The 22,315-nt window shown below is 49.9% G+C and overlaps 2 protein-coding genes across 8 annotated transcripts in view; both read right to left on the bottom strand.

Moving 5' to 3' along the window:
- Positions 1-780: 780 nt before the first annotated feature.
- Positions 781-6,368, bottom strand: ARTN (artemin). Of its 4 annotated transcripts, none has more exons than XM_079152071.1 (5): positions 4,051-6,368; positions 3,682-3,835; positions 2,246-2,483; positions 1,765-1,903; positions 781-1,681 (listed from the first exon to the last, which is right to left on the bottom strand). In XM_079152071.1, the coding sequence occupies exons 3-5, from the start codon at positions 2,303-2,305 to the stop codon at positions 1,200-1,202; spliced, it is 681 nt and encodes a 226-aa protein (XP_079008197.1). In that variant the 5' UTR covers positions 2,306-2,483; positions 3,682-3,835; positions 4,051-6,368; the 3' UTR covers positions 781-1,199. The 4 variants fall into 4 exon arrangements, with proteins under 4 accessions (XP_079008197.1, XP_079008198.1, XP_079008196.1 ...); XM_079152072.1 differs by having other exon boundaries at positions 2,246-2,344; XM_079152070.1 differs by having other exon boundaries at positions 2,246-2,307.
- A 152-nt stretch (positions 6,369-6,520) lies between these two features.
- The window catches only part of ST3GAL3 (ST3 beta-galactoside alpha-2,3-sialyltransferase 3), a 171,217-nt gene continuing 155,422 nt past the window's right edge, over positions 6,521-22,315 (bottom strand). For 2 of the 4 annotated variants that reach the window (XM_079151928.1, XM_079151927.1), the window contains 3 exons: positions 12,666-12,812; positions 12,296-12,442; positions 6,521-7,529 (listed from right to left, as the gene is read on the bottom strand). In XM_079151928.1, the coding sequence (XP_079008054.1) occupies positions 7,440-7,529; positions 12,296-12,442; positions 12,666-12,812 (384 nt within the window). In that variant the 3' untranslated portion in view covers positions 6,521-7,439. The remainder of the gene's footprint in view (positions 7,530-12,295; positions 12,443-12,665; positions 12,813-22,315) is intronic. The other 2 variants (XM_079151930.1, XM_079151929.1) reach the window with 1 other exon arrangement.

The following is a 22,315-nucleotide window of genomic DNA, read 5'->3' as shown; positions in this document are numbered from 1 at the left end:
GTTAAATAATTGTTAAATAAGTTCAATTTATGTTATTCAATTTGTTATGTATGTTACTGAGGATTTATTGTCTGTCTGTCCTTAGTGTCCACCCAGTAGCTGACATATAATTGGTGCTTAGTAAATATTTGTTGGCTGAGTAAATGAATACTTCTCATTCACCAGCAAAATGCAGGTCCCTTTAAGGCTCTTCAGTCCTTTCCTACATTCATATGTCTGTGAAACTCTGTGCTTCATTCCCCCAAATCAGCATCCCAGTGCACCCTCTTCCCACCTTCAGCATTTTTCAGATATTTTCTTGCCCTGGACTGTTTCATGGGATGAAGGCAGTGAGCTCCCCATGCTGGACCATCTGCAAGAAGAGGTAGTGTATGCACCTGTCAGGGTGCCTTCAAGACAGTTCCCTGGATGGTAGATACTGATCAGTGGGGCGGGCAATGTATGGTTTTCTGTGTCTTTACCCACTAAGTTAGGACCTCAAGAATACCAATGGGGCTTCCTCCTTAGAAGGATCTGTAGTTTCTTTTCATATAGGTAACCCGGGTCCCAAGTGCTGGAAACTGTGGAGGGGGTTGTGAGCTGGCTGTGAATGCACCTTGGCCACCCACTCTGCCCAGGGCTCCATGTCTTCCATCTCAGAGCTACTGAATGGGGGCAAGTAGCTGGCCAGGCCTGTATTGCTGAGCGAAGTGTATGAGTGGGAAGGTCAGGACACAACTCCATCTAGCTTCTTCTACCAATCCCCCCACTGCCCAGGAAAGGATATGACAAATTACCAGAGTAAATAAATAAGTTAGAAATAATAAATAGGGGTCCAGTGCCCAGGAGTGAGTTCAAGGTCCGCTCCAGCACAGGCACTTTCAGCCATGCAAATGCAATGTGACTCCTCCAATTCCACCCCAGCTGGGCCATTGCTAGATTCTCTAGAGGAGGTCTCAGGACCTGTGCCTGGATAGTGCCAGTATGTGAGAAGCGGTTCCCAGTGTCTCCATGGTTGAAGTCTCTGGTGTCCATATAAGCCCCTTCAGGCTGCTGATCAATAGTCCCTCCATTTCTCCAGGGCTGATGTTCGATGTCTCAGATGGGGCTAGTGCCTCAGCTCTGAGGCCTCCATCTGTGGCTGAGGCCCCTGTTTAATGGGGTCCAGCTGAGGCAGCAAGATGCACTGGTAAGGGTCTGCAAAGCCTTGGAGAGATCCCTCAGCCTAGGCAGCCACAGGCAGTGGCTGAGAGGTGGTCCACGGTCCTCCAGGTGCTGTTAACGTCCATGAAAGAGACTGCCTCATAGCGAGTGGGCCGGCAGCAGGGCTGGCTGACTGGCCGAGAGCCCGGAGGCGGCTTCAGGGCCCCGGAGTCCAGCAGGCTGGCCAGGCTAAGATCGTGCGGAGTGCGAGCGCGGCGACAGGAGCCGCTGCAGAAGCGGAAACGCACCAACTCATCGGATCTGTGGCCCAGACCGAGCGCATGAACCGGCACCAGCTGCGTACGCAGGCGGCAGCTTCTTGTCCCCGTGGCCCGCGTGTGGCTGCCCCGGGCTCCTGCACGCGCCGCGCGGGCTCCGCGGGGCGCAGCAGGCTGGGACACGGGCGGGGGTCGGGGCGCGGGCGGTGGGGGTACCGGTTGGGGAGGCTGCGGCTGTGGCCGCCGGGCTTTTCCGCCGCACAAACGGGCCGTGAGTTGCCCTGGAAGGAGATAAAGTCACACACTGTCGGGCCAGCCTCGGGCCAGCCTCGCCCCTGCCCAGCCCCTTCCCGCTCTCACCTACCGGGGTGGTGGCGGGTGGGCGGCGCCAGGACTGGCGCGGGATCTTCGTGGGTGGCCGGACTGTGGGGCAAGGGATCCAGTGAGGCCTCGGTGACGCTGCTCAGTAGAACCAGAGCGATCAAGGCCGGCCACAGGGCAGGCTGCAGCAGAGACAGATATGGAGCCTCAAGAAGGAAGAGGGCACCCTGGTGGGCTGAGGTGGGGAGAGCCCAGGGAGGGGCTGGGCTCCTAGTTGTGGGGAGCCGGGAAGGGCTTAGATGCAATACGAATGTGTTTGCAGCTTTTGGGAGCCCATGGGAGGGATCGCCTGAGTGCACTGACCATCCAGAGAAATCCAGTTCCTTAACTCACATGCCTGGTTCCTCCCTGCCTGACCATTTCCCCTCCTACACCTGGTCCCAGCCCAGGCCAAATCCTGCTCTTCCTCCCCAGTCAAACCACCCTTCCTCAAAACCAGCCGGGAGTGCCTGTGGGTCACTCACCTGCCACTTAGGCCAGAAGCAGTCGGGCAGTGCAGTAGGGCCTCCAAGTCCAAGTTCCATCTCTATCAACACCAGGAGCTCCCATCAGCCTTTGTTGACCTGTTCCCCCACCCTCTTTGTGAGGCAGCTTGCATATTGAGAGATGAGCTATCTTTTGAGGAGGTCATTCTTCCACCTGAGTTTCTCCAAGCTACAGGAGACTTGGGTAGCTGGACTCAATCCAGGAGAAGTAGCTGCACTGAGAATCTTATTATGTGTTAGGTGCTTTGCAGCTGTTTCCTCTTTCACAACTCCCTGAGGTAAATAAATGGTTTAATTCCCTTTTCCCAGATGAGCAAACAAGGCTCAGAGAAACTCAGAGATTACCTAAGGTCACAGGGTAGACCCACACAGGCATGGGGAGAAGGGTCCTGTTTTCTCAGAACTTTCCTGTTCTGTGTTGTGGGGCTGGAGCTGCCAAGACTGACTGAAGAAGGTAGCAGCAGCTGACCATCCCTGGTCCCACAGACAGCTTTCACCCCATGCCACAGGGGAGGAATCTGAGACCTGGAGAAGAATTAGAGTGGCTACTGGTCATTCTGAGAGTTATCTGATGACAGTGAGGCCCAGCGAGGCCTGGGGCAATGCAGTAGGGCCTCCAAGGCTGCCCACCAGGGCCAGCACCACTGCACCTTGTTCTCTGTAATGTGTGTTCTGGACCCAGAGGCGTGTGTTTTCTCTTCTGTCCACAGATGTCTCTCACCAGCATTTGGTGGAGGCTAATGGGCCCTCTGAAAACACAGGGCCTGGGACATGGCTTCCTATAGCCACCAGAGGGCAGAGTCTGCCAAGTCTGCAGACTTGAAGGGGAGGTGGGCTTTTATATGTTCTCTCTGCTCTCAGGTCTGACCGAGTCCCTTCCAGGAGGACCAGGCTAGCCTCCATAGCAGCCTGATCTTGAAGATGAGCCACCTTGAGAACTGGCCCAGGTCTGTCTCTTCCTTAGCCTCTTGTGCATTTGGCAGCCTGACCTAGCTCCTAGAAGTTTCTCCCATGAGCCATCCTTCCTGATCCCAGCCAGCCTTCCTGAGCTCCCCACTGCACTTCCAAATGCCTCTCTGGAAACCCAGAATCTTCATGGACCCTCATTAGTCAGTCTTCTCTTGGATGGGGCTGTCATCCACCTCCCTCTAGGGCACAGAATGCCTACACATCTATGGAACAGACCTCCCTAGGTCTTCTTACAGGGCCAGGAGTTGGCTTATTGGCTAACTAGATTCAGAGTCCTCAAGACCAGGTGGCTGACTATTATCACCCATGGAGCAAAAGTAAGGCCTCTGCACTAGAGGGAGCCCAGGAGCAGGGCCCTTACTGGCAAGCGACTCAGGTCCTATCTCTTTCTCCTGGGCCACTTGATCCTCAGCCCTTGCCACCCACTTCCATCACCCACTACTCACCATGGGCTGGGGTCCTGCACCGTTTTCTTCTAGGCACCTTTCCTGGGACCAGTGTTGAACTTTCCCCCGCAGCTCAAATGGCTCATTCCCAAGGCTGTGCACCTGGCAGCACTTTTTTTAGCCAAAAGTGCAGCCTTGGCAGCCAGTCTGTGCCCTGTAGCAGCAGCGGGAGCCTCACATTACAGGAGGGCTAGCACAGGCTAACAAGGGACAAGAGGGACTGGAGGGGCTGGGAGAGGCAGAGAGCTGCTCTGAGGGCCCAGGAGAGGGAGGACGCCAGAAAAGTGAAGGCTGCCCTGCCTCTGCCCCCAGGTCCTGGAGCGTCCATCCAGGGCAGGGACCAGGGGATGGGCAAGCGGGTTGGCTTACCTCGGGTGCGGGGTTCCCAACCCCAGTCACAGCCAGGGCTGGGACCCGAGGGACTTGCTGCTGGCGGAGCCCGTGGGCCGTTTCTGGGGGCCGAGCCCAACTCCATCCCTCAGCAGCCTCCTGCCCGCCGCCGTCCGGTGTCAAATTCCAGCCCCGGCGTCACCGGATCCCGGGGTGGGGCCCAGAGCGCCCCCGCCCCGCCCCACCTTTCAGGGCTCACCTGGCCGCTCCACCCGCCGGATCCGGTCCCCACTGGCTCCCCTGAGTTTCCCGAGGTGGGGGGTTGACGCTGGGAGAGGACCCTTGGATGCAGAATAGAGAACGCGGGCACCGGAGAGGCGCGGAAACTGGGCGTTCGGAGTTTGTAGACACGCGAAGTAGGGAGCTGGGAGGACTGGCCGAGGGCGGGAGAGCGAGCGAGGGCGGGGAGGGAGGGACAGGCCGGTCGCTGCCTCGGCCGCGGCCTTTGAGTGTGCAGACGTGGGGGTCCCGACTGGTTGCCCTGCAGCGCCTGGGACCCCCAGATAGTCTCTCCCAATGGACGGGTCATCGGCCTCGGACGACAAGACTCCGTGCTTTTAAGGTCCGAGGCCACTACACCCACCGCTCACTTCCTGAGCTGCCTGGGACTTAGGGGAGCGGCACATGCAAACACCAACGTCACTGAGCAGAGCCGGTGGAAGTGGGAAGGTGGGCTAAAGGGGATGGTCACCTAAGAGGAACATGTGAGCTGGAGCCGGAAGCAGGAGCTGGAAAGTGGCATTTCGATGCCTAATTACGGCAGTTTGGCAGGTGGGCTGGGGATTGGGTGAGTAACATGGCTGGAAAGGTCGTACTAAGGAATCTGGCCTTTTATCCTCAAGAGTCTCCCAGCAGAATGGTGTGATCAAGGATGCATTTTTGGTGCATGACTCTTGAGAGCTTCAGGATGCTTTGGAGACAGGGAAGATAGAGGAGAGAGGTGAGGTAGTCAGGAGACTGCTGGGCAGAGGATGAGGCCTGAACAGGGAGCCTGGGCTGCATGGCACCAATCCTCCACACACCCCTGTGAAAATTCAGTTGGTACTTGATTGCATGGGGTGAACAAATAGGAAGGATAGAGGTGGACTGGGTGGCCAAGTGGAGAGGATACACTGGGAAATGAGGCTCCCTGGGGAGGGGCTGGTTAGGGGCAGGAGCTCATGAGTTCAGCGTTGAACATGTTGAGTTGGAAAGGCTTGTGGTTCTCCTAGTGCAAATGATCAGGAAGCAGCAGAATTTATAGCCTAGAGCAAAGTGAAGGGAGCTCAGTTGGCAATGACAGTATGAGAACTGTTGACCAACTGACACACAACTAGAAGCTGTGGGTGGGGCTGAGTGCGCAGGGAACGTGTATGGACCAGCTGCACCCAGCTATGCATCAGAACCACTGGGGATCTTTAAGAACCACCACATCCGGGCCCCACCTGGATCTGAATTAGTCACCAGGTCTCGGGTGGGCAGGTGCAGTTTTCCAGATCTGTACAGGTGATTCTGGCGTACAGCCAGGGCTCAGAATCACAGCTTTTGTGAGGGAGTTTTGTGCAGTGCTGGGGACTAGTCAGATTGTGGAGAAAGGCCGTTGCTGGAAGCTTGACAGGACCATGTGGAACAGGTCAAGTGGTGAGCAGCTTGATCCGTTGCCTCCCTTAATTGGTTGCCCTGGGGCAGCTTTCCTGGGGATTTTTCAGCTAGGACCACTACTTCTGGGCAAGCAGCTTAGTCCCTGTACAACTCTAATTGGGTACCATCCAGGCAGGAACTGGTACATTGGAGTTGTGCATCACAGGGGCCCGTTCTCAGCAGAGTATGAAGGGCAAGTCAGGGCCTTGCTTCCCCTCAGATGAGGCCTCTGTCTGGGAACAGACTTTAGAAGTGAGCAGGGCATGTGGGGAGTCACAGTGGGAGGGCCTGGGGTTACCTGGACTCCTGGACTTTTGGAGTAGGAAAGAGGTGCAGGAAGCTCCCTCCACATGGCCTCAAGTGTGTGTATGTTTGTCCATTCTCAGGCCTGCTGGGAATGCTGGGGAAAAGATGGATCTGATTCTAGGGTTCTAAGGCGATGAGGTGGAGGGTGTCCTTTCTGAAGTTCTTCAGGGGTTGTTTAGATCTGGGCTGTGTGTCCCCTGTTCTGTGTGGAAGGGGGGGATGGATGGAGAGGTCATGCCTATGTGCTAACTTGGGGTCAAGGCATATTCTTCCCAGAGCCAAGCTGTGGGTGTCAAGGGGTGGTCCGTGGGCCTCTTCAGGCCAGGGGCTACCAGTGATCTTTCCCTCTTAAGGTAAAGCCCCAGAGGTTCCTAGATGGCCACCTAGGTACATGGCATGAGAAGTAAAGGGATCTGATGATGTGTGGGCTGGAGAGGAGGCTCTTGGGTTTAGCATAAGTAGCTAAAGCCTTGGGTTCCTTTTTCTTCCAGGAAAGTTGGAAAAAGCAAAAAAGGAGGCCAGGTTCAGGGAAGATCTTTATTGCTTCCATGAAGGCTGCCTAGGATGGCTGCCACGGCCTGGTAAAGTCCTTGGGCCTCACTTCCCTCTGGTCCAGGCTAAAGGCAGAACCCAAGGACTTAGCAGTCTCATTGTGGAAAGCCAGAACACCTGACAAGCGGGTCAGTCCAGGCCTGGGTGGTGTCCAGTGGATCAGGTGTAGCTGGGGAGGAGAGAACAGCCGTTCCTATCAAGCTGGGCTGGGCCTCCTGAGCTTTCAAGTTCTGCTTTAGCCCAGGGCTGTCCTGTTGGTTCCGAAGGGATGGCTCCAGGGTTTCCCTGCAGGACAGCTGGGGGCTGGTGAGTGGGAATACCCCATCTTCTCCCCAAGAAAGGCCAAACAGTGTGGTGAGCAGGAGGGGACTGGCACGAGATGCTGCTCACCTCCCTGTGGCCCTGCAGTGCAGCACAGGCTGGTCACCGCATTCCCACCCTCCAGCTAACTGGTACCACTGCTTGATGGGCCCTCTAGTGGGCCTCTTCCTGCACAGCAAGTGGACCAAACTTTACTTCTCCAATCTTATTTAAAAATAAATTATCCCCCCCCCCCCCCCCAAATTCACAAAACGATCATACACCAAACACTGATTGGAGAAACAATTCTGGCAGCAGCTGTGCTGCCTAATGTCCCACCTCCTGCATGCTGGGCCTGCTGGGCACAGCCAGTGGCCTCCTGGCCCTCTGGCTTCACGGACCCAGGCTGAGAGAGGCTGAGTGCTGGTCTCTGAGGCTGGCTTCCGAACAGGCACAGCTCTGCCCACCAAGGCCTCACTGCCCCTGGGGCCTCTTGGCACTGTCCTTCTCTGGGTCTGAGGACTGCTGCACAGGTGGTTGCTACTTGCTCTGATGGCACTTAGGCCGGTGTGGCCGAGTGCTGGGTCCATTCAGATGCCACTGCTTAGGTCAGTGATGACATGCGCTTTCACCAACTTCCGCAGGAACTCCTTCTCCCTCTGGATATTGTGTGTCCAAGACTAGAAGGAAAGAGATGGAGAAGTGATGAGGCAGGCAGCTTCTTGGGGGTCCCTGCCCTCAGAAGCTCTGTGACTGGAAATCTAAGGCAGACACTTGTCATCCATGGTGTCTACAAGACCACAATGACCCTGCTGCAGGGTGCCATAACTCATCCCTCTTCCCGAGACTCAGAGAAAACAACCTTCGCTCCACAACCTTTGTTCCTTCAGAACTACACCCTGACTTCTCCCAAGTCTGGGTGGTGTAAGCTTCCCAGTCCCCTCATCAGTTCTGCAGGAAGGACCTTGTTTCCTCAGACTCCAACCCACCCATGGCTAGTCTGGAAGCACCTAGGTTCTAGACACCCTGAGGGCAGGCAGGTGAGTCACTGAAGTCCAAGAGCAAGGGGGTGGAGTCACTCTGGTCTGATGCAATTCACTCTCCAGGCCTGGGGATGCTGATAAAATCCTGCCTCCCTGATCACAGGAGCCAGGGAGCCTGAGGAGCAGAGCGTAACTTAAAAAAAAAAAAAACTTTAATTGACAAATAATAATTACATATATATGTATATTTATTTATGGGGTACAATATGATGTTTTGCTATACATTTACACAGTGGAATGATTAAATCAAGCTAATCAACATCTATCACCTCATACTTTTTTTTGTGATAAGGACATTTGACTAGCATTAATAAAATTTTTATATATAGCTCTATCTATCTATCTATCTATCTACCTACCTACCTATCATCTATCTTTTTTGCAGTACGGGCGATTGAACCTAGGGACACACTACTGAGCCACATCCTCCAGACATTGTTTTCGGTACTGGGGATTGAACCCACAGGTGCTTTACCACTGAGCCACATCCCCAACCCTTTTTATTTTTTATTTAGAGACAGGGTCTCACCAAGTTACTTAGGGCCTTGCTAAGTTGCTTGTCTTTTTTTTTTTTTTTTTTAGTTGTTGATGGACCTTTCATTTATTTATTTTTTATTTATTTACATGTCGTGCTGAGAACTGAACCCAGCCCCCCACACATGCTAGGCGAGTGCTCTACCACTGAGCTACAACCCCAGCCCTCAGCTGGTCTTGAACTTGCAATTCTGCTGCCTCTGCTTCCCAACTCACTGGGTGTGCACCACAGCACTTCACTATAAGAGGCTATTCTTTTTGTTAATGTGGAAATCGCAGGGAAAACGCAGCCTTTCAGGTTTTCCAGGATAGTGCCATTCCCAGTACTTAAATGACCAAGTCCCTCTAAGAATGAAAAACGTGACTGAATAAATGAAGGAATGAATGTCAATCCTGGCTTGTATCCAACCGGCCTCTCTGTTGCTTTTGCATCACAGAGCTTCACCACACTTCTACTCACAGATAGTATTTACTGGTGCTAAGAATTTAGGGCTCTCGAGGCTGGGGTTGTGGCTCAGGGGTAGAGCACCCGCCTAGTGCACATGAAGCCCTGGGTTCGATCCTCAGCACCATGTAAAAATAAAATAAAGGTATTAAAAACAACGAAGCCAATTATTGAAAAAAAAAAAATTTAGGGCTCTGTCAGTCCTTATTCTGATCCAGTCAACCATCTCCAACCTTCTAAATCTTCTCAATAAACTCAGGCAGTCATCAGCAAAATTCCTATATTCCTTGGCTCTGAACTTCCTTTCTGTTTGTAGGTAGGGAGTGCTAGGCACAAAGTAGGTGCTCAATAAACATATTTGTTGAAGGGAATTAAATTTTATAGGCAAGAAAACAGGTTCAGAAGAATGGCAGTCAGGATTCAAGCACATGTAGAAACTTACAAAACTACTTATTCCATACCTCCCTCTCCTAGGGAGAAATAAGCAATTGATGGGTCAGTTTCAAAAGCACCCACTAGGAGTCACTGAGGGGTAACAGGTTAGCAGAGGACTGGATATTTGATGACACTAAGAAATTATTAACTATTTTAGGCATGATAATAAAAAAAGTCTTTATCTTTTAGAGTAATGCAATGAAGTATTTTTTAAAAATTTGTTTCGTTGTAGATGGACACAATACCTTTGTTTACTTATTTTTGTGTTGTTGAGGATCGAACCCAGTGGCTCACATGTGCCACGCAAGCACTCTGCCACTGAGCCACAACCCTAGCCCGCAATGAAGTATTTATGGCCAGAGAGATCTACTGAGACTTGTCTAAGTCATGAGTGGGGTGGGGAGCATGAAAGGAAGGACAGATGAAACAATGGACATGTGTGGATAACTGGTACATGGGAGCTGAGCATATTATTCTCCATGCTTATGTTTGACCATTTTTTTATAGTAATTGCTAATATTTTATTTTTATTGGTGCATTAAAATCATACAGAATGGTGGGATTCATTATGTCATATTTGTACATGCACATAATCTGAACTATTTCATTCCCTGGACAATTTTCTTTCATAATGAAAAGTGGACACGGAAGCCTGCCCTGGGTGTAGCTCTCCAGCCAGGTGATAACCCGTTTCCCTTTTCTACGTAGACAAACGAGGAGGCTCCTGAAGATCCACTGCCATGGGAGAATCCTGGACACACTCAACTACCGCACAACCCAACCTCTCAGCAGGGTCTTCTTCTACGCCTCCTTTTCCCACCATTTAAAAAAAAATTCTAAGGAATATTTTATTTTTTGTAGTGCTGGTGATTATGCCTACCAGGCAGTGTTCTGCCACTAAGCTACACCTTCAGCCCTCTATCTCTGTCTATGGCTCTTTCTCCCTTACCAGCCACTGGTGTCTAGGGTTCTGCTGTAACTACTTGTGCTTCTTCCTTGCTGTCCTCTTTCTGGGCCATAACTGCCATGCCCTCTCTATATCTGAGTGAGCAGTTGTACTTACTGCTTACAGTCTGTTTCCAGGCCAGGTCCTCTGCTGTGTGCAAGACTCTTATAGGAACTGCTTCACCCTCCAGCTACTGCTCAGCCTCCCTCCACCCCTTCTCTTCCACATCCTGACAGCACTTACAGAGAGCAACTTCTGCAGTCTCCACCCGCCATTCAATACCTCACTACCTCACTACCTTTGGAGCTGTTCTCACACAGCTAGCAGTCCTCTCTTAGCTGGTGCTTCTAGAGGCCCATCTCACAGGAAGAGTGTCCTTGTAAGAGACTCAGGGGGCCTCCCATACCCCATCCACCATGCATGGACAGAGTGACAATACAGTTATCAGGGTCCTCACCAGACACTGAATCTGCCAGCACCCTGATCTTGAACCTCCAGCCTCCAGGACTGTTAGAAATAAATTTCTGCTTTCTAAAAGCCACATAGACTAAGGTATTCTGGAACAGTAGCCTGAACATATCAAGACAGAACCAAAAACCTAATACAAAATAGAAGGTAACTGAAGCCATAGATGGGGGATGCAAAGCTGGACATCATGTACTGTAAGAAGATTATCTGAGATGGAGCCTTAGCTCGAGTTGATTCTTAGTGGGTAGATCAAAACCTATGGCATGAGAAAGAGAATGAGAGAAGGGTAAGTGAAATAGGAACACTAGAAATGACTGACTCAGAAGCCTAAGCAGGAAGGAGTGGTCAACATCATCATCATCATCCTAAGTGTTTCTGTGCTGGTTGTGGTGGCTCATGCCTGTAATCCCACCTACTTGGAAGGCTGAGGCAGGAGGAATGCCAAGTTCAAGGCCAGCCTGGGCAACTTAGTGAGACCCTGTCTGAAAATAAAATAACAAGGGTTGGGGTGTAGCTCAATGGCAGAGTGTCCCTGGGTTCAATACCCAGTGCTGCTGGGAGTTGGGGGAACTGTTTGAGATCATGATCTGGCAGTCTTGAGGTAGGTCACTGGTGACCTTTGGGAGGGTGTGTAGGTATGGGCAGAAGACTGAATGGGGGTGAGGAGTGCCAAGGGGTTGCTCCAGTGGGAGCTCTGGTTTTCTCCCGGGAGGGAGGGTTGTTGGAAACCTGTGGAGTGTGAGGGTCAGCACAATGTGGTGGGGCTGGAGAGGGGCAGGTAAAGACACTGACAGGCAGGAATGAGAGTTGGCAGAGACCAAAGTTCCCAGAGTCATGGAGATATGAATCTGCACAGGTAAGAGATTTCTTGATCACCCAGATGTAGGGGCAGAGAAGCCTCTCAGGGCACTGGCCTGAGATTTCCAGGTGTCAGGCCGGGGTCAGTGGAAGGTGGGTTATGGAAGCTAAGGTGGAGAAGAGAGGTCAGATTTTCCACAAGGGATCCTCGCTGTGATGCCAGGGGAGGCTACCAGTCTAGGAGGGCTAGAACCTACCTGTACACGTGGATTCCCTGGGATAAATTCTGGGTGATAAAGGGTGTCCATGCTTGGCCACAGGGATGGGGAAGAGGTACATGGGCCCTTCCAGAGATGGAGGGGCAATGTTTATTTGTGGGTTGTGTGAGTGGCAGGGGAGCCCTCTGGGAAAAGACAGGGATCGCGGAGGAGGCCCATTTGGCCTGGTGCCAAGACTAAGGTACTATGGGTTGGGCAAGGAGGGGCAAGGTACAGGACATAGGAAGGGAGGGCCCCATGGAGGGAGAGAGTTCAGGGAAAAGGAAGAGGTAGGGGCTGGGTGCAGGGGAGGCTGAGGAGGGGAATAAGTAGGGTTTTGGGGGTCAGAGGCCTGCATGGAGTGGACCTCCCATGCTTCTGCTTAGCTGAGGATAGGCAGGGCTTTCCTGGGGAGCTCTGAGCAGCTGGCTCGTCACTACTGTTCATTTACATGCACCAGAGCCTGTCCTCTGTGCTGGAAGCCCCCCTCCCTTGGCTCTTCCGCACACCCAGCCCGAACCTCTTTGATGGCTGCCATGCGCACGGTCTCATAGTAGTGCAGGGGTGCGTTGGGCGTGCTCATGTCGTAGCCGAAGCCAGCGACTGCCACCTCATCACAGCCATGCAGCGCCATGGTCACTGCCACGCTGCCAAGAGTTGGGATGTTCTGGAGAATGGGAGAGGAGGCATGTGGAGCTCAGCCTCAGGGTTGAGACCACAGATAGGCTCTCCAGAGCTAACTAAGCTCCATTGCCAAGAGCCCTCTTCCCCCCAGGACTACCTCCCGGGACCACTGCCACCCACCCTATCATCCCCTCCTTTCTTCCCAAGGCCCCCCTGGCCCAGTTCTTCCCAAGGTCCTCCTTCTACCAGGGGCCCAGGAGCCTCACCCCCCTGCCCATCAGGCCGTTGTTGAATGGCAGTCCGATGAGGGTGAAGGCGGCTTCCTGGATGAAATATGGGTTGAGGATGCGGATCTCAGGCGGCTCCTTGGGCACTCGAGTGGCCACCGATTTCCAGAAGCCATCCGATGCACTCTGTGGACACAGTGCAAGGTGATGTGAGCTGGGTGTACAGGTAATGATGGGCCTGGGTGAACTGGGACCCAGGTGTATACAGGTAAATGAGAAATGAGATGGGGGTGAGGTGCAGAAGGGCAACGTGGGCCTGCGGTATGAATTAGCTGGTTTAGGAAGGTCTTGGCATGTGGCAGGGACGTGTGATGTGTGACAGACACATGGGTTAGTGAGGGGGAAGGGTGAGCATGTGTGGTGGGGCCCGGATGTGTAATGGAGGACAGGAAGTGAGCTATGGAGCAGGGCACAGGGTGTGGGACACTGTCAGAGGACACTGCTCTGGCCTGACGGGGTCCTTGGGCCAATAGGAAGACCTGGTGGTCCAGCTGTACCACCTCCCCGAGGCAGCAGCTGAGGGGCCCTCAGGAGCCTGCCCTCTCCTTCCTATCTGCTCTGCTGAGCTCGCCTCCTTTCCCTCCTGCTGTCTCTCCTGGCTCTCTCAGTCAACTGTGCTAAAGTGAACCTGAAAAATAAAGACAGAGCGTGAGCTGGCACAGAATAGCAGAACAATACTCAAACCCCATTTCTGCCTGTGACTAGAGTTGGGAGACTTCAGCTTCATTACCTATAAAAGAGTTCATTCCTCCCTCATGGACCATGGTCCCATAACAGAAAGGCATCACCTCTGAGCCTGACACCTGTGTCCATTTCAAAGTCACACCTCCTCCCCCCTTTTAAGGTGCTGGGGATAGAACCCAGGAGCTCACACATATTAGGCAAGCCCAGGACACTGAACCACATCCCCAACCCAACTCCTCTCCTTTTAACTCTTTCCCTCTTGCCCAAACACAGGGAGACCTCTGGATCCCCAGCCCTTCCTGGTCTAGACCTCAAAGTAAATCTGTTCAGCGCGTTTCGTGAACTCCCTCAGTACCCGGCCCCTGCCCTTCTATTGCCCAGACGGGGAAACCCTGACTTTGGCATCAATCTGCCCTCCCGTTTCCACCCTCACAACGGGGTATCCAAGCGCTGCTGCAGGAAGACACCACCAACCCCACAGCTAGAGGCTTTACTGGGGATGCCAACGTAACTTACTACCAGCTAGTTTATTTGTCTAAAAAACATAATAAAATCAACAAGACTTAGAATGGATGATTTAATGCACCGAGAGGAAATAATCCCCAGGTATAAAACAAAAAGAGACCTCATTTGCTATCATAACAAAAAATTAAACACCGAGTACCAAATCTCAGAAATCTGTGAGAATTATACAAAGAAAACTATCAAATAGTTGGCTTGAAAAAATGGAAGATGAATCACATTCCTGGAGGGAAGGCTGAACACTAACATGGGGTCAGCTCCTCCTAGATTAGTCTACAGGCTTAACACAATTCTGAGAACAATCTCAAAGGGGTTTTGGAAGTTTATCCAAAGGAGTCTAAAAACCTATCTAAGAGAATTAAAAGGGAAAAGTAATGCCCCCCCTCATTCAAAAATGAGTATTAGGGCATATTATGGATTTATGTGTATTACAACAGTAATACACACATAAGAATCAGGATACAGACTACTGAACAGCATCAACATATGTACAGGTTTTGATAAAAGAAGCTCCACCATCAGTGGGAACAAGTGATATGCAAATATTTGCATTTGGGAAAAAGATTAATTTACCTTCTTTTCTCTCACATCATACACAAAATAACTGTTAAAAAAGCAAAGGAAAAAAGAAAAAAACAGATGTATAATTTCCAATCATTAATGCAATAAAAGATTTTGACTTTATACTTCAAGTGCTTTGGTATATCAAAAATATAATAAGGATGCTGGGGATGTGGCTCAGTGGTAGAGCACTTGCTTACCATGACTGAGGCCCTGGGTTCCATCCCCAGCACTGCATAAATAAATAAATAAATAAATAAATAAATAAATAAATAAGCAAACAAGCAAGCAAGCAAGCATGAAAATTCGGGCTGGCGTTGTGGTTCAGTGGTAGAGTAATTGCCTAGCATATGTGAGGCACTGGGTTGGATACTCAGCACCATGTAAAAATAAATAAAGTTATTGTGTCCATCTACAACTAAAAATAATTTAAAAAAGAAACTCATGAAAATTCAGTGAGATCCCATAAAAATGGATAAAAGATATCAAAAGGTTAATGAAGAAACACACATTAAAATAACTGGATAATTTTTGGTCCTCTAAATGTCTATGCATGTATATGTATGTGCATCTATACAGGTTCCACAGCATGGGTGGTAGTACGCTGAGGCCTACCTCTCCTATGCTGCCATAGGAACAAAGTTTGGCACAATCTTTCCATAAATAGCAATCTGATGGGCTAGGGTTGAAACTCAGTGGTAGAATGCTTGCCTAGCATGTGTGAGGTCCTGGGTTTGATTCTCAGCACCACATATAAATAAATAAAATAAAGATCCATTGACAACTAAAAAATATTTTTAAAAAAGCAATCTGACAGTAGGCATTCAAGGCTTCAAAGCTGTTAATACCTTATGACTGAAAAATTGCCCTTCTAAGATGGGAATGGTGAAGAACTTTGGAAAAGTCAGTTTATTACAGTGTTATTTATAAAGGTGAAAAATCAAGAAAAAACTCTAATAGTTTACAACAGAGGCTTTGTTAAATTATACATCTACATAATCACAGACATCAAAATTATTTTGTCATGCAGATGTACCACAACTTATATAACCAATCTTCTGCTGTTGGACATCTCAATTGTCGCATGTCCCCAGATCTATTCCTCCTCCTGTATCCCATTCCTCTGCTATCAGCCACCTTCCAAACCAGAAACCTGGGAACCAACTTCAGATTCTCTTCCACTCTCTGGCACATTGCATTCTACTGGTCTCTAGTTCCATCTTCTTAGAATGTCACAGTTCCACGCCTTGCTCCCAAAGTCACTGCTACTATCTCAGGTTCGGGTCTCATCATTCTGCCATCTGTGCTATCATAATGACTGCTCAGTCTTATGACTATTAAAACACCCCCAAATCCAGGAGAGTGATGGGAACATAAATGGTATGCAATAAATAACTGCTGACTTCCATTCTGTTTTTCAACACATACCTAATGAGTCCCCAAAGTGGGCTTCTTCCTGAACTTCTTCCATTCTGCCAAAGTGAGCTTTCCAGTTACAAATCAGGTCACATAACTTCTGCCCACAGTAAGCCCTTCTGCCCCTGGTTTCAGTCTCAGCCTCTGAAGCATCACTAGCCAACTCTTGCCCCAAGACTTCTGCTGCTCCTGATCTAACCCCTCCCCACCTCTACCACACGATCCATCCTACCCCTCTTGTCTTTCCTGACATCCTGCATCATATGGCATGACCTCTAACCCTCGAGAGGTGATAAAATATAGACCTGCAGTCCTGGGGTTCAGCTCCAGCTCTGGGCACTTGCCGTGTGGACCCCAGGCAAACGACACATGGTTACCTTGTGGGCCACTGTAAGAATTAAGTGACATAGTTCAGGGTGAGTGTGCATCGGTGGTGTGCTGAGGCCCTGCGTGCCCCAGGGCAGGGCTCCCGTCTGATTAATTTGTGTAGCCCAGAATCCAGCCTACATGGGCAGCAAGGAGACATCAGGGAGTGGTGAAATGAGATAGGGCAGTCACAGCAGCCAGCGGTCCCTGCTGGCCTCTTCTGTGGCTGCCCCTTCAGTGGACAGTCTACTCCAGCCACTCCCTCCTTCTGTCTTCCACCTCTGTGGCAAATTTCTTTCCTCTGGCAGATACTTTCTGTCCTCAGTGGGTCAGGTCAGCTCAAAGGAGAGGCCCTTGGGACAAACTTCTCAGCCTCAGCCCATCAGACAGAATGAGCTACAGTTCATGTAGCTCCCAGGTCCCTTCTGTCTCTGGGAGAGGGGTGTGTAAGGGAGGTAAAGGGAGAGACAGCAGGACTTAGCAGGAACAGGGAGGTGGAGAAATGGCAAAACTGTAGGTAGACCTGTAGGGTGCCCCAGGGGTGGGACAGCTCTGTACAGGCAGGGACAGCAGGTGTCAGCCTGAGCCCTGCTGAGTGCAGCACCTGCCCCCGCAACACTGTTCCACAGCCTGAAGGCCCCAAGAGTCCCCACCTGGGGCTCCCATCTGTGCCTGCCCTACCCTGCCCACCCCTCAACATACACCAAAGAGGAGGAAGCACAGGGCTCACTCAGGAAGGGGCACATTGGGGTGTGAGACTGGAGGCTGGTTTAATAGAAATTACTTTATATCTCTTCCCCTTTCACCTACTTCACAGGTAGTGCAAATGAAGCAGTCAATGAAGCATGTTCAAGGTCACACAGTCTCCCAGTAGTTGAGCCCAGATTCAAACTGAGTATCCTGGCTTCAAGATGGCTGTTCTTTCTGCCATACCATTTATATCACTGTTGTTCCCACTTCAGGAAGTCTGGGATTTGGAATTGAAGATGAATGAGACCTTCCTTCTGCCTTACAAGAGCTCTTTGGTGAGTCAAGGGGCTTCCTGGCAACCTATTTTGTGGAGGGGATTTGCCAGTACACTCATATAGCTGAGGAGATTCAACTCTAGAACCCAGTTCTTTTCATCGTAGGAGGCGCTTTCTCTGAAACAGTCCTCTTGGCCTCTCCCATGGGCTAAAGCCCCGTGTTTAATCACTAAGCGAAACTGTAGGAAATTAGCTTATTATCTCAAATCCCTTGAGAGCTCCAGTGGGGAGGGGTGGGCTACAGCCTCTATTCCCACCTTTAACATTTCCTGGGAGGAGAAATGACTAACCTGATTGCTTAGACTTGAGGATACCAAGTGTGTTGTTATATTTCCCGGTATGAAGTGAAAAATCTCTTACACACACACCTTCCTGACTCTGCTTCTCTGCAGCAGTGGGTAGGGCTGCCTCCTAGAAGCAGGCGACCTCTCTGTGCCCCTGCTTCCTACGTGCCTGTGCTCTGCAGTTCCTAACACCCTGGGGCTGGCAGTCAGCACTGGCTGAGAATCCTGTTGTGACCCTGGGGGAAGGAGTCCTGTGCTTAGGGCTGGAGTCCCAGGGATCCCACATTAGAGAAGAGGGAACTGGTACACTTTATGGTGCTTCTCCTCTTCTTTCCTATCAGTCACCATTCTGATGTAGAACAGCTGCCTCAGGAATCTCAGGGAAAGGAGGAATAGTAAGACCAAGATGTGATTTGTACACATCTTTGTTCCTCTTGGCCATAAAAATACTGGGTACCAACCAAACCTCACACCTCTCTCCTAAAAACAAACAAAACCCCTATGATTCCTCTTCTCAAAATAATGTACCCCAGCACACACACCTGGCCTTCTGCAGACAACCACGCAAGCTCTTCAGTGTGGAAAACAGGGTCACATCTCTGTGACCTGGGGCACATCACATCATCGCTTTAAGCCTTAAGTTCCTTTTGTATAAAACAGAGATGACAAGACCTATTTCCCAAAGAGCTGAGAGGATTAAATGAGATGCTGTGTTTTATAGCATCTGGCACCGTGTCTGGTATATAGTGAGAGCTCGATAAATCTTACCTATTATGACTGAGTGTTGCAGAAGTCAAGAGATTGAAGTGCAGGGTGTGGTCGGCAATGTCAGCTATCACAAAAAAGGCCAGCACTTATCCACACCTGCACAGGTTCGCACCTGTGCACATCCAGGCTCTCGAGTGGGGAGCCAGATTTCTCCTCTCTTCTGCAGGCAGACATTGGGTGCTGGAGGTCTGCCTGCTGCTGGCAACACTGCCAGGTCTGTCTCCAGCACAGTCCTATCCCATGAGGCCTGAACCTGCGAGGTCCAAATCTGGCTGTGGCCTCTCACATTTCATTTCTCTGCCTCACAGGACACAACTCAGGGAGGTCTATCAGGCCAGTCAATGCTGCACCTCTCCTTGAGGCCAGCTGTGGGCTGCATTCCTTGCTGAATCCCTCCTCCTCCAGGAATGTGCCTGCCTCAGTCAAGTCTGGGCCAGGCTCCTGATGATGCAACCTGTTCTGCTCTTGCCAGAACAGCCAGAAGCAAGGAGGAAGAGATCTGGGAAGAAAGGCAGAGAGCACCTTCCTGCCAGCTAACTGGAATGATGATGTTTCCCAGCTCCCCTGCAGTGAGAGCTCTGGGGGCAAAGATTTCCATGTGCTGCCTTTCTGCAGATGTGTCCACCCCTGCTCCCTACCGCCTCTGCCTTGGGACAGAAAACCAACTCTCATGGAGTCACTCTATAGCCACATCTCGCCTTCCTTCAATTCACTCACTTCCCTGAGTGAATCTGATCTTGACACTTTTTAAAAAAATTTTTAAATAATTTGTTCTAACTTGTTGTACATGACAGTAGAATGCATTTATACATTTTGATAGATCATACATTGAGGAGAATCCTGGGGTGTACCAGGCATGGATCCAAGGTATGGACTGGGCTTGAGCACAGAACACTGGGCTCTCATCATGTCACATGAGAACACTCTGTGATGACCCAATGCCTCTTGGGCCTCCCTGGTCCCCAGTAGAAGTCTGCTCTTCCCTGTAGTACGGTAGTGTAAACATGTAACCTGAGCAGTGGCCTGGCTATCTCATTAAAATGATTGGTTCTCACTTCATATATAAACTATTGCACTTCCTGAATAAATTGAGTCTGCGTCACAGAACCTGGCTCCCGGTGTCTGGGCAAAGGGGCACCATCACACTCACTCCCTTCCCGAGAGGCCAACCCACATCTGACAACAATACATAAACAGAGTATAATCTGTCATTTTTCCGATTATACATATTGTAGGATCACATGGTTCATGCAGTCATATGTGTACATGAGGTAATAAGGTCTGTTTCACTCTGCTATCATTCCTACCCCCCACCCCTTCCTACAAGCAACAATAAATGGTGAGGATGTGGAGAAAAAGGTACACTCATACATTGTTGGTGGGAATGTAAAATGGTGATCTTGACACTTTCAGGTTTAAAATCTTCAGTGGCTCCTGCTGCCCTCTGAGACAGTTTGTGTTGACAGCTAAAAGTGAAGGTCTAGGGTCTGAACACTGACACCCCAACTACTCACTCTGCCCAGGGTCAGGTTCTTTACACCTTCTAGGTCTCATTATTCTCATCTAGAGAATAAAGGTAGTAAGTTCCTACTTTATAGTGTTTTTGCGTCATGACAGTTAAAGTCATGCAAACATGTTTGACTCAGTCAGTTCTTATCTTCTGCTATTATTTGCCCTCAAGATAAAGTACAAATTTCCTGATGTGACCTTGGTTTATGAGACCCTCCAACCTCTATGTACCCAGCCTCATTTTCAGCCTCTGCCACCATGTCTGTGCAAGGCCACCCCTAACATTTGTGGGGTCAGGGACAAAATTATAAATGAACTTAGACATGCCACATGTCTAAAATTTGGAAGTGATAAATCAAGTTGTCAAGCTGTTAAATAAAATACAGTCTATTTTCCTTGAAAAATGATTTGGAAGGCCAGGTTGGAAATTAGCTGGCCACAGTCCACCTCTCCCTGTTGGTCCCTCCCACGTGTGAGAACTGTGCCTGTGCACAGATTTCCCCACCACACACACCCAAGCTCTGCTCAGCAAACAGCCCTCCTGGGACATAGGGGTGAGCATGGATTTGGATTCTGTCCTCAGGAGGATGGAACTGAACTTGACACTGTTATAGCAAGAAATGTGGAAGTCTCTAGGACCTGGTAATGGTCTTACACCAGTGAATGGGCCTGGGGTGGGGATCTTCTTCTTGGCTTTTATATGGTTTTTCACTCTATAGCAAAGGGTGTGATGGAGGAGGGTCAGAGTGGGGCTGGGACAGATGCCTCCTGCCCAGGTCTAATGGCAGTACTGTACCCATGCCACACCTGTTACACTGAATTACTACTATAATAATTTTTAAAATAATCTCTTCCCCCTTGAGTTATTATTTTTTTTTTAAATTTTTTTGTTACTGAATCCAGGGGCACTTAACCAGAGCCAAATTCCCAGCCCCTTTTTTCGTATCTTATTTAAAGACAGGGAGGGTCTCACTGAATTACTTAGGGCCTCACTAAGTTGCTGAGGCTCCTGCCTCTGCCTCCTGAGCCACTTGGATTACAGATTTGTGCCACCTCATCCAGCTTGAGTTATTTTATTTATTTATTTATTTTTTTGCGGTGCTGGGGATTGAACCCAGGGCCTTGTGCTTGCAAGGCAAGCACTCTACCGACTGAGCTATCTCCCCAGTCCTTGAGTTATTTTTAATTCACTAAATACATCACATGCTTTGCCAATGCTGTTTTCTGTGCCTGAAATACTCATGTTAATTGGCCAACTTCTAAGAGGCTGAAGCAAGTAGTCCCCTTAAGGCTGGGGGTTACATAGTATCTGGGAGGTCAAGAGATGAGGTGGCCAGACCCTCTTGACTGGGGTGGCATCTGTACCCTTGTCCAGGTCCTGTAGCTCTCCCCGACACAGTTACTTCTGGCCCTGTGACTGGTCATTCTGCCCAGTGGGCTGGCAATGTTCATTGTGCTCAATCTCACTTCTCAGAAGGTGATTGGCATTGCATATGAGAATGGAGTGTCAGATATTGGCCTGTCCCACTCAATCCTCAGATCAGTGTAACAGGTGGCTGTGGCAGAGGAAGAGCCTTGTTTCAGTTCGTAACACTGAGTCTGGTGCTGTGTCCCCTGGCCTTTCCCACTCAGAAAGAACAAGGGGGAAAGTGGCCATGATGGCTGGTACAGGTGCCTGCACCCTCTGCAGGGTACCTGTGCTTCTGCTTCACACCCCATCCAGTAGTGGAACCATAATCTATATAACAAATCCCTTGGATCATATTTGGGTATGGCTACTGTTATGGTTTGGATCTGGACTGTCACCCAAAGGCTCATATGTCGAGGGCTTGGACTCTAATGCAGCAACATTCAGAGGTAGGGCTTTTGGGAAGTCATTGTATCATGAAGGCTCTGACCACATGGAGCCAGCCCACCATGGACTGAAACCTCTGAAACTATGAGCCAAAATAAATCTGTTTTTTTTTTACCAACTGAGCTATCTCCCCAGCCCCCAAAATAATAAATCTTTAAGTTGATTTTCTCAGGTATTTGCCACAACGATGAAAGGCTAACACAGCTAATGTAAATAATACTGTAATAAAAATCTGTGGGCAGGTTTCCCCTTCCTTTGGGTGATGACTCTTGGTCCCAAGTACAGTTTCCCTTCCAAAAACCTTGTCCCCACAGATTCTCTGACCAGTAGCCTTTGAGAGTGCTCTTGCCAGCACCTGTAGTGTAATTTAAACACATTCTTTCAAATGTGCATCTCCTGTCCCTTAGCTGCTGGGGCTCCAGTGGTTTTCTTGTCCACCTTGTCGTAATATGCCTTTGTCACATTTTCTAAATCTACTTTTCAAAGTTGAGTATTAGTCTTTTTCTTTGTTAGTTTAAATCAGCATTTTACCAAATTGGCTTTCTTTTAGTACTCTGCTTTAAAAAGATTCTTTCCCTTCTGGGATTTGATTTCTATTTTATTTTCCTAAAAATTTTCTTCAGTTGTATTTTTTTATTT

Source organism: Sciurus vulgaris (assembly GCF_902686455.1).
Source record: "Sciurus vulgaris genome assembly, chromosome: 1".
Classification (NCBI taxonomy): Eukaryota; Metazoa; Chordata; class Mammalia; order Rodentia; family Sciuridae; genus Sciurus; species Sciurus vulgaris.
The sequence above is the reverse complement of the archived record's forward strand: the minus strand, read 5'-3'. Positions and strand labels throughout refer to the sequence as shown.